The sequence below is a fragment of the Protopterus annectens genome, chromosome 12.part0 (genome assembly GCF_019279795.1).
Source record: "Protopterus annectens isolate FY-2018-M chromosome 12.part0, PAN1.0, whole genome shotgun sequence".
Lineage (NCBI taxonomy): Eukaryota > Metazoa > Chordata > Ceratodontiformes > Protopteridae > Protopterus > Protopterus annectens.
Genome location: NC_056746.1, coordinates 1,219,701,934 through 1,219,714,935, shown reverse-complemented (window position 1 = coordinate 1,219,714,935; position 13,002 = coordinate 1,219,701,934). Strand labels below are relative to the sequence as shown.

Below are 13,002 nucleotides of genomic sequence, written 5' to 3'. Positions count from 1 at the left end.
AAGCAGGAAACAAAAGTGATCACTAAAAATAATTTAAGTGCTATTTAGCAATCAAATGTACTTAACTTTGCTGGATGGTAATGGATACAATTAAAATACTTCTGGAATGTAAGCTAGGACTACAAGCTCTGTTAAGCTGCAGGAGAATGAGCAACAGACAGTATGATGGCTTCCATCCTCTTGGCTTTCTCATCTTCTGGTTAAATTTTCCATACACTGTTCCATTTTCTTTTTCGTTCCTCTTCATTTGATCAATCTAGCCTGCTCGGGCTTGCAAGAGTCTAATAAAAGGTATCTGAATCCCAGAGGCTTCAATTGCAGTGTCTATTTCTGAGAGTATTTTTTTTCTTCTTTTGTATCTCTGCCCTGCTTCTAATGCAGTTGCTATTGTACCTTCCCTTTCTGCCAGATCTCTGCTTTGACTAACTTCTTGTTTTCTGTCTATATTTTGAGGATCTTTGTCTCTACCTAAGATGTTCTCTGTGACTCATGTATCTACATAAGATGTTCTCTGCGACTCTTAAATCACCATAAGATGTTCTCTGTGACTCATGTAATTCTATGTCCTCTCTGGTGCATCTCTGCCAGTCACTCCACTTATGGCAGCTTATGCAAATTGATTTCTTTGTTTCTGCTACTCCAACTTCCACTGTGCACAGTCTCCTTAACAAAAGCTTGAGCTTTTCTAGAGTGGAGTTTGTGACTGTTTATATATATATATATATATATATATATATATATATATATATATATATATGTAGATATACATATATACAGAGAGAGAGAGAGAGAGAGAGAGAGAGAGAGAGAAAGACAAATAGAAAGATAGATATATACATGCAAGTAAAGCTATCTATCTATCTATCTACCTATATGTGGGTCTGTGTGTGTGTGTGTGTGTGTGTGTGTGTGTGTGTGTGTGTGTGTGTGTGTGTGTGTGTGTGTGTCTGCATATGTTGCTTCATCAAAAAAGCAAGAAAGCAAAACACAAAGCATCAAGCACAAATGCTTGAAATATAACTTAGTGAAAAAGAGGAAGACCAAAAAGAAAAAAAAAAACAAAATAAAAGTAAAAAGTATACTCTTTTTCTGCAGAGAAGTCCCCCACAACTCCTGTTAAGTTCCAAAACTTCAAAAATCATATGGCCGAGGACCATATGATCAAAGTTTTGAAACTTCAAACATTCTGAATGGAGATCGCAGTGCAGCATGGAATGGGAAATTTACCATTTTATACAAGATGTCTCAAACACGAATAGGTGGAAAACCATTACTTAAAAACACATATCCACCAAAGCAAGCTCAGAAAGGCAAACTCAGAAGCAAAAGACCAGTAATGAACAGAGTTAATAGCATTAATATCTGCATAAAAAATGTTCATTCGGTTTTGTCTAGTTTCCTCATTGCAGTGTGATTTTGGAGTTGGTATATTTAATTAGCAGGGGTATGGGGAATGCAAGGGGAGCTTGCCCCCCTGGAAAAATGTAGAATATATATATTTTTTTTTTTTACTTTATGTTCTAAGTTTCAAAACTTCGATCATATAGTCCTTAGCCATATGATATTCAAAGTTTTGGAACTTTGATCATCTAAAGGGGATCCCTTGATAATTATGTATATCATCTCCAAGACTGCACTATAGTGGGCAAAGGGCAAATTCCCTTATCCCCACTGCACTATAGTCTCACACAGAAATGAAAGCTGGCATGAGTGTTCAATCAATTTTCAATCACACATGCCAGCTTTCATCCTTTAAAAAAAAAAAAGTATACAATATATATATATATATATATATATATATATATATATATATATATATATATATATATATATATATATATATATATATATATATACGGATCTAGGACTGTTGAACGAAACTTCAACAGTCCGAATCCACCATCACTGAACACACTTTAATGAAAGCACTTTCACCGAAAAAGCGCTTTCGCTAAAGTGTGTTAAAAAAAAAATTAAATCTACTTTTACGCAAGAGGGAAACCCCCCCTGTGCCCCCCACACCACCCTACTTTAATATTCTCACTCCAAGATCACACTACAATGGGGAAAAGGGAATTTTCCCTTATCTGCACCATAGTATGACTGACACAACAGGCATACTTATGCAAAAATGCTGCTTCAGTGAAAAGCATTTTTGTGTAAATATGCCCGCCCATTAACAATTCTGTGAAAAGTGCATTCGTGCAAGAGTGCTAGACCCATATATATATATATATATATATATATATATATAGGTATATATAGGTATATATATATATATATAGGTATAGGTATACATATATATATATATATATATATATATATATATATATAGATAGATAGATAGATATATATATATAGATATATATATATATATATATATAGATAGAGATATATTTATGTTGCAAGAAAAAGCTCAGCCAAGCTACAGTTTTCACTGTGTGATACCTTAAACCTTCTGTAATGGCTACATGGCTTCTGAATGTTCAAGACATTTTTATTTTTTAAGTGTTCATGGTAACATTGAGGCTAATTAAACCATATATCCCATGGAAATAGAGTAGTCACTCACAATCAATTAAAACACCATTTTACATTTCAAAGAGAAGGCTAGAATACTGGACCTCTGCATTAAAACTTAAAAGCATGAGGATCTTGGGCTTATCTGAAGATGGCAATAGTAACAAAAAAAAGTCCCACCTCAAGTTATGATATTTGAATGATTATCAAATGAGTTACAGCACTATGAGAATGAGAGCAAATAATAATCCTTCAGGCAAGAAAATATGTAACTCAGGATCCTATATGGTATAGGAAAAAGTTATTACACTTTTCCCCACATTCTCCACCAGGATTATAGCTCTCCTTTTAATACAACTGCACTAATTGCTTGTTAACAGCACTTGCTGTTAGAACCTGTCTAATTAATATAAAAAGTGTATGCAATGTATACTTGGAAAAAACATTTAAACACATACACACAGACACACAGACACACGCACATACATACACCGAGACACACACACACGCACTCACACACAAACACACACACACACACGCACACAGAAAAACTCTATGTACAAAATTATTCACAAGATGTTCACTATTTGCAAAACACTTTATTTTTCAACAGTATTATTTACATCATTTAGAGATGGGATAGGGTGATCACCACCATAGTATATTTTATATATATATATATATATATATATATATATATATATATATATATATACAGAGAGAGAGAGAGAGATGTTTTGTTTGTGTGTGTGTGTGTGTGTGTGTGTGTGTGTGTGTGTGTGTGTGTGTGTGTGTGTGTGTGTGTGTATGTGTGTGATTTCCCTAGTGCATGATTGCTGGAGGTATATAAAGCACTTTTGTTTGTTCCTCTGACTTTGCTGGATATTGTAATATGGTTTATGGGAATCAGTAATATAGTACCATACTGATGATGTGACCAAAAATCTAGCAAGTGAGATTCTGAAATAATAATAATTTTTCTGTTGGTACTGAGCTTATTTGTGTCACCACTGTTAATCTGAATGTTACCCAAGAGTCTTTGTCAGAAAGCTATAATACCATTCTTATGTCAGTTACTTAAGTTAGCACAGATCTGTCATAATGTTGCTTACATAAATGGTTGACATGCAAAATATTGCACTGAAAATATTGAAGCTGCAGAACATCAAACCGTGGACATTGCTGTTTGACCGAGATTGCGATACAGTGGGGAAAGTGGTTTTGCCTTTTCCCACTGTATTACAATTTTGCAGTTGGTATATATAACTAACAGGGAGTGGGAGATGCACAGAGGTCTTGCCCCCATGGAAAATATATATTTTACAGGTGCCATTTTGGTTTTCAATAGTCTGCAGCTTCAATGAATTCAGTGCATTATTTTAAATTTCAACTATTTGTGCAGTTGACATTATGACATACATCCAAGTTAGCACTATGTAATCTCCATGGGACTATACATCTAAATGTAATTATGACATACTTTGCAAATACTGTATAATTTTCAGTACTGCACTCACCATATTTGCAATGCACTTCGGAAGGATATACACCTAAATGTAATTATGATGTACTTTACAAATACTGTATATTTCTATATGGTGCAGTCACTACATTTGTAATGCACTTTCACAAAACCTATACTACGTAAGTAAAAAAGCTTAAACTTTGCTTGCATTGATGTTTTGATGATACATATTTTAGATTGCATATATGCTGCTACTAGTTAGTAACGTACATGTTTGTGTATTGTGTGTGCTCTAAAAGTGTGACAAGGTTGAAGCAATTCTGTGTATACATTATTACAATATTTACATACATAATATGTAATTATAATGTACATATGATAGTGTAAATATATAATATAATATGCGTCTGTACTTGTCACGCAGCAAGTCACATTAACACTAGGCCTGTCAGTTGCTTGCCTCACTCTCTATCCAATAGCATGGCTGGTTCAACCAACACCCTGTGCCAGTACCAAGAACTAACACCCCAGTACCTCTGTTCTACAATTGGAGAGCAAAAAAAAAAAAAAAAAAAACCTTTACTGTATTAAGCCAATTGCTACACAGCAATTAGCTTATTACAGATCCACACCCCCACAGCCAGCTCTTCCAGTAAATAAAATAAAAAATAAAAAGTTACTTCTACTGGCACACCAAACAGGTGGCCAGATGCACAACATGCCCCCCTTCCTCCTGCCCAACCATTCAGGTCCCATTTCTGTGTCCTGCCCCCTTATAAAATAATAATAATTTATATATATACACACACATACACACACACACACACACACACACACACACACACACACACACACACACACACACACACACACACAAACATATGGTACAGAAGGACAAATGTAGCTGGTGGAAATGGTTAGAGTGATCCTTTTAGGAATAAAGAGTCACTTATTTGTTGATTCATTTTATATAGATGTTCTGTAAACATTTGCAGACTTTCTAATGACCAGTACCCTCTTGCACCATTTCCATGACCTTTTCAGATTAACATCATAGTCTTCCCATGGTTATATTCTGTATACAGTACTAACAGTTAGTCAGGTTATATTGTACTTCATAACATGTTCTGACATGTGCATTATGTTGATCTTTTCTGTAGTGCATATTGTGTTGCTCTTTTCTGCAAAGCTTTCGTTAAACTGAATATTCATTTCATGTTTTATATTATATATATATATATATATATATATATATATATATATATATATATATATATATATATGTGTGTGTATATGCTATCTCCAGGAATCACACTACAGTGGGGAAAAGGGCATATACCTTTTACTTTCCTTACAATACTGTGCACACTGCCACTACTGCCGGGAGCACACAAAGCATTTACCATATTACTTTAGATACTATCCATAAAAATGTAAAGAGACATAACCACATTTAGAACACTACTTTCTTTACTACTGTCAGTATTCTGACAGTCGGCACTTTAAATTACAGTAATGTTTTTTATCACAAGCAAGTCACAGGTGAAGGGAAACACCACTTCTATGGCTTAAAATTCAGTATTTTGAAATTCAGGATTGTAAGCTTTCAGTGTAATGAGATTCAGTCAAAAGAGTTTTCAGTATTTTGAAAATTACGTATTGTGGTCTCAGTGAAATGAAATTTAGTATTTTGAGATTCAGTCATGTGAAGTGGACCCATATATATATATATATATATATATATATATATATATATATATATATATATATCAGTGTAATTTTGCCAAAAATTCTGACATAGGTTCCAAATCGCCGAAAATCCAGTTTGCCGAAAATGCTACTGACAGTGTATATGCCCTTCACCCCAACTGTAGTGCAATCTCAGAGTGAGAATATTAAAGTAGGGGGTGTGGGGGGCATAGCCCCCCCACCCAGTAGAGTTTAAGATTGTCTAGTATTGTTTTATATTGTCCAGTCCCTATTAAAACAGTAAGTAAGTAGTTTATAACCTGAGTAGGTGGGGGGCTATGCCCCCCACACCCCTCTACAATAATATTCTCACTCCGATATCACACTATAGTTTGGAAAAAAGGCATATACACTGTCAGTAGTATTTTCGGCGATTTGGACCCTATCTCAGGATATTCGGTGAAATGGATTTTTGGCGAAATGTCATATATATATATATATATATATATATATATATATATATATATATATATACACTAATTAATCATTGCAATTTGCAATGACTGAATAACTTTACTGATTGAGTCTGAAAACCACTAGTGTATCTCTTTTTTTTGCAAAAAAGACTGTTTCAGACTATTTTAATGGAGCTCATATCTAAAATTATTTAGACATGTAGTAACACTCTCTGCCAAGTTCCACACTGAACAGTTATCCCTAACAGTGTTCTAATCCCAGACTCTGTTAATCTCCATTCAACTTATAAAAATCAAAACACTAGACTCTTTTACCTGATTCCAAAGGTGAGTCAGGCTTGCTTCATCGAAAATAAATCAGTATTCTACATTGATGAATGTCACTAGTGTAAAAGGCTGAAACAATGGAGTAGCCAGTTGAATTCAGTGGGCTGTCCTACCTGTGTATTCACTAAGTACTGTAGGCAACACCAAGTGGGAAGCCAGGCTGCCTATTTTGCCAAGTTCCAAATACATGTGAACCTAAACTACACAGTTCAAGATCTATGGGTGAGGTCAAGACCATATTCATGCATGGCCATGTGGTGTATGAGCCATCTCTGTACTTCAGTGAAGACAGCACACACAGACTCCAAAATTCAAAAATAGATTGGATTCTCTTGTGGGCTAATGACCATAGATGCTCACTCCCTGCCATAGATGGGAAGAAGGTAGGCATGAAGAATGTGCTACCTATCATGCCTCCATTCTCCTATCTTCCTTAGAAGTAGGATTGTCTGGGCAGGATCATCTCATCTTCATACAAGAGCATCTGTGATATCATGTCTGCCGTATTGCTGGAGCTGTAGAGCAGGTTACCTTTGTTCTGACTTGGCATACCTATTGTTACCTTAGGTAAGTTTGCACCATGTCTGGCAGAGGGTGTAAGATTAGAATATTATGTTTTGGAATCTTACTCCCAAAACCTATTCTAAAATGGAAAAAAGACATAAAATGTCTACATAGTTTGGATTTGTACATTGGTAGAAGCCATAAGTATGCAGCCCCAGAGCAAGCTGAACCCTAAGTAGTCCTTTCTTCAAAGGTCACTCTCTACATTGCAAGACCCTCAGCTGTAACAGAGAATTGGCACTCTAATAAATACTTAGTGGGAGGGTAGACTACCTGCAGTAGCATGTTCCACATATGGGTAGATCTGGTCAGTTACCAGATGGGAGATATTGGGGAGGTGGTCGAAGACCACAAGTATTTGTCATAAGGTGGGATGTGAGTATTACCTAAATTTCATTGGAGATAACCTGCAGTGCTACAAATGTTACCTGCAGAGACTATATCCTTCCTGCATGCCATTCCCATTAGGAGGATGGAGAGAGTGTATGCATAACAGCTGTAGTTCCTGTCATGTGCTCATTCTCCTGTCTGTTGTATAGCTACTGTTGTTGTGCAAGATAGCCTGCTGAATGCACATAGAATTTATGGTAGTGTAGAGAGGCTGAATGCCTACAGTAAATTCACTGTCCTACAGATAGAGCTGTGGCACCAGAAAGCATCAAATAGACTTGCTGGATCCACAAAGACCTTATCAGGATTGTGCAATGCCAGAAATCGCTAATGAAACTTATTATGAGGGAATATTTCATTACCATAGTTACCTAGCATTATGAGGTATTGCTGTGGGCATACCCTACCACATGGGATGATGTCATACTGTGGGGAGGATAGAATGTAAATCAGATTTGGGTTAGTGAAACAAGACTGTTGAGGATCTTTGTGTGGTACCCAGAACATTTTTTTTGTGCGGCCTCTAACTTTCACAACCTCAGTGAAGGTAATTTTTGTTTTCTTATTATGCAACCTTTATTTAAAATACACACACACACACACACACACACACACACACACACACATATATATATATATATATATATATATATATATATATATATATATATATATATAGATAGATATCTTGATAAACAAAAAAAGTTTATATAATTTATAAATGCATATGTAGCTGTTGTAAATGGCAGTTATTTAAATACTTATTATTTTGGTATCAGGCATCAAACCACTACCTGACTGATGCACCTCATTGTGAAAGTGCAGATGTAACATGAGTGAGTGATCATAAATTCACTCCTGGGGTGATGCCCATGTCCATCCAGGACAGAAAAAGTCAGTATTAACTATCACAGATCCTTACCTCTGCAAATTTCACTCAGTTAATCACTAACAATTGGGGCAACTTGGGATAAATGTGGCTAGGCTTGTAAGGGCTCTTGGGCCATTAGCCTAGTAACCTCCTATAAATCTATGAGCATGTATTTGAATTATACCATACTAGCTGTAGCCTTTAGTTGCATGACTGCTGCATGTCTAAAGGTAAAATTAAATTATGTGTTTTGGATGTGGATGTGACTGATGCGGTAGAAACCTGCAATATATTTGTTAAATAAAAATATACAGAAAGGTGGACGATTGCTAAAGTGTATTAGGTCCGGGTTAATATGCATGTCATAGGATTGCACTATTAAACATTGTAAACAGTTGGGAATACTCATAAGTAAAGTGTTTGTTTCCACCTTGTAATGAGCATTATATGTAAATTGCTTCTGTTACTTTTAAGTAGCACAGTTCATGTTGTTGAAGACTTCCTTGTGGTTTTGTAAGAACACATTTTTTTTGTTTCATGTGCCATATTAATTTTGTGATTTTGGATTTTTAAAATTTTACTTCATGTTTTCAGCTTTGATAGCTGTCTGTGGTTGAACTCCCCCAATTTCACAGACATGGGCTTTCATTTTTAAGGAGCTGATGCTCTTTTTTTATTTTAAACACCTTTATTAAATTATCACACATACATCAATAGGAAAGAAAACAAACTATATTAACATTTTACCATTTACATACATTGTATATTCAATGTTATCTTTCTTTATAGTAACTGTTATTCGGTCCAGCATCACATACATTACTCATTTCCTGCATTCCCTTAAACCTCAATCCTCCTCCTGAACATTATTATGCAAATAATGTTCCCACAAATTCTTTGTATTTTTATATCAATTTGCTCTTTTGTTTCTTAAAGATTCCCCCCATAATCTAGCAGTTGACATGCAGCAGTAGATGAGATAAGTAGACAGAGAGAGAGAGAAAGAGAGATAAATGGATAGAAAGACAGACAGACAAATGGTTAGATTTGAAAATGTGTACTTGCTATTACACCACTGTAAAGTACTGATGCACTTGTGCCTGTTTCAAACATAACCTGAGTGCAAACCACTTTTATTTTTAACTAAGAGCAATAATACCAATCCAAGCGAGTAAAGTATCAGTTACCCAACGCAAATAAACAGTCCAAGTACTCATAAAAGGTAACTGAAATACAAGCAGGCTCCTCAAAACAGCATGTACAAAACGAATATATGAAGTATCACACTGGTCACAAAGGAATAAAAACGAACGTTCTTTATTAGGCACAGTAAGCGCTTTCACCTCCTCGGCTTCATCAGACTGTGTTCAAGCCATAAGAAACAGTCATTTATATACAACTTCCACAATTACTTAATTACATCCAATTAGAAACGTCATATACTTGATTGTATTGGAGTGTATATATAACTTAAAGAGACAAACATTGATACTCTACAACAATATAAAGCACTTAATGAAACTCTGTGTAATATGTTTAAAAAAGTCTTAAAAAACATATAAAAAATATAAAAAATATATAAAAAGCATGCTAATATATATAGCCATATAGAGCGATCTGGTTATGTGTGCTGTTAATAATAAAAATACACCTATGGTACTAAAAGTATTACACAGTCATTTATATACAACTTCTAATGAGACCTCAGTTACCCATATAGCTAGGAAAAGACAAACGTTAATACTCTACAGCAATGTGAAATAAATAATGATAGAGCTCTGTAAAATGTATGTGAAAAGATTCATAGAATGTGTGAGAAACATACCCATGTGAAGCAATCTGGTAATATATATTATTGGTATGAAATATGCCTACAACTCTAAGAATATTATATAGTCCAGCAGCTATAACCAATATGAACATCTAACAAAATGTATACGCATGAGCGCAATAAACTATCATCTATGTAAGAGGCATATTCTGAAATGGACATGCTGTCATCAAAAATATTCACAGTTGATACCAAACCCTAATAAAGTCCATCAGTAGTGTTTGCCCAAAATATATGGCTCTTTATTGCGTCATTTCATTTATTTCCCTTTTATCCTCAGTTTCCGTTTCTTTAATACCGTCTGTATATTAATCTTATCATTTAAACCAGGTGGGTAATCTGCCCTCAGTCGAATTATCCATCTGAGTTCCAATTCTAATGTGTGGCCCTCCAAATCCCCACCTCTAGGACTGGTGTGCACCTGTTGAATTACAAAAAAGCTAAACCTGTGCAGTGAACCATTCCCTGCACAGTGTCTGGCTAGTGCATTATGTTCCTGACCAGTCCTAATGTGATATATATGTTCTCTGATGCGAAACCTAAATTCTCTGTTCGCCTTACCTATGTAAAACGCATCACATGCTTCACACTGTGCCAGGTATATCACATTAACGCTCTTACAATTGGTTCCTGTCATAAAGAAGAACTCTTTATGAACATGAGGGGATGTAAATGTGCTGCCAGTGTTGATGAAACTACACTGGTTGCAATTGCCACATGGAATGGTATTATAAGATGTTACTCTCTTCTCAACAGTCGACCGACCATGAAATATCCTTTTGATATTCTTCATGTTCTTATAAATAAACCTCGGTTTATCTCCCACAAGCCTCATAATCTCATCATCTGCTCTCAGGACATCCCATCTTTCTCCTATTATTCTCCTGATGTAACCAACATCAGAAGTGAAATAAACTGGTATACTAAGGGTATCTTCCTTCATATTAGTATGGCCAGCCGAACCACTCCCCAACTCACTTATGGCTGTGGGATTGTGACCGGAAAAATAGGGGCATGCTCTTGTCTCTCTGAGTTCAATGGAGGCATCGATGGCTCTCTTGATCTCGTCTATCCTATAGGCCCTCTCACGTAACCTATGACTCAACCCATCTAACTCCAATCTGAAGCCCTCTTCCGACGGGTTGAGTCTGGATGCTCTTATCGATTGGCTCCTAGCCACACTCTCAAAAACATGTCTGGGATGCATACTATCCCTGTGTAGGAGTGTGTTCCTATAACATTTCTTTCTGTGGATAGAAGTATTCACCAATCCATTGTTCAATCTCATGATGTTAACATCCAGAAATGCAACAAACTCCCTGGATGAATTGGACGTAAAACTTAAAAAATCCACTGATTCATTCAAATATCCTTCAAACTCTAGCAATTCCCTGTCACTACCTCTCCATACCAGGAAAAGGTCATCTACAAATCTCCTGTAAAAACTCACGTTTCCTAAACCTTTCCGATGTGAAGAGTATCTCCTTCTCCCAATAAGCCATTACAATGTTGGCGTAGCTATTGGCACAACTGGTGCCCATAGCTACGCCATCATTTTGGATATATATGTCTCCATCAAAGATGAAGACATTATTCTCCAAAACTGTCTCTAAGAACAGCGCTAGTAGCTCTATCAAACCCTTACTCAGACTCGTGTATTTCTGTAAATACTGCATAATCCAGTAAACACCTCTATCATTGGGTATAACCGTAAAGAGGCTGTTCACATCAAATGTGACAAAGATATAATCATCACCTTCGTTTAGTTTGGAAATATATTCATAAAACTGCAAAAGAAACTCCTTGCTATCTTTGAGAATAAAAGGGTTCTCATCTACTACAGGTCTTAAATGATGCTCTATATATAGCGAAAACGGTTCAGTTAGCCAGCCCTGTCCCGAGACTATGGGTCTCATGGGGGGATTACACAAATCTTTGTGTGCTTTAGGGAGGCCTTTCAATATAGGTATCAGGGGGTGTTCAACCTTTAAATATTTATATATACCTTTATCTATGACTGCACTTTTTAGTAAATCATCTATCATGGCGTACACCATGTGCACTTTCTTCACCACATCTTCTTTATCCAATCTACTATAGGACTTACTATCACTAAGTAGCTGATTCACATTCCTCTTATAATGTTCATAGTCCATAAGCACAATGCATCCGCCTTTATCTGCGGATGTAATAATGATGGAATCATCATTCCGTAAATCCTGTAATACCTGTCTCTCTGTAGAGTTGAGATTCCCTTTATTGTAGAATCTCTTGGTGTTATTGTTATAAAAACTGTATAAATCATTTTCTACAAGTCTAGAAAAAGTCTCTAGTACAGGATGTAACAATGGAACATAAGTGCTGATAGGTTTAAAGACATTGCTAGTTTCATTAGTGTTGTTGCCATAATCTAGCTTGAGTTGTATATTCCTTGTAAACAGTCTCATGTCAATAATAGAGTCAGAAATTTCACTCCTGCGACTGGGAATGAAGCTGAGACCTTTATTAAGTATATTCTCCTCATCTATACTTAACTGCCTCTTTGACAAATTAATCACGATGGATTCATTTTCTTTTCCCATAATTTCTTCAGTGTAGGACCTTCCATGTCTGTGTCTGAGGTCTTCCGTTTTTGTCGACCTCGACTCATGGAGCGAGTCCTCCCCCTGAACTGAGATGTCTGTATCGGGAAAGGGGTAACAAAATTGCTAAAACTCCCCTCCCCATCAGGTTTATTCATGTTATGTGTGCATTTATTATTACTAATAACATCTGCATCATTATCTGTCATATTAATCTCAGCATTAGTGACTTCCCTTACTCTACCACTGTCAAGTGTCGCAGAAACATGACTGTTGGGTGCACTAAT

General features: G+C 35.8%; 1 protein-coding gene across 1 annotated transcript in view; it reads right to left on the bottom strand.

Annotated features, from left to right (window-relative positions):
• Positions 1-12,580, bottom strand: part of LOC122816271 (apoptosis regulatory protein Siva-like) — a 42,467-nt gene extending 29,887 nt beyond the window's left edge. The window contains exon 1 of the mRNA XM_044089008.1: positions 12,139-12,580. Within this exon, the coding sequence (XP_043944943.1) occupies positions 12,139-12,580 (442 nt within the window). The remainder of the gene's footprint in view (positions 1-12,138) is intronic.
• Positions 12,581-13,002: the final 422 nt, after the last annotated feature.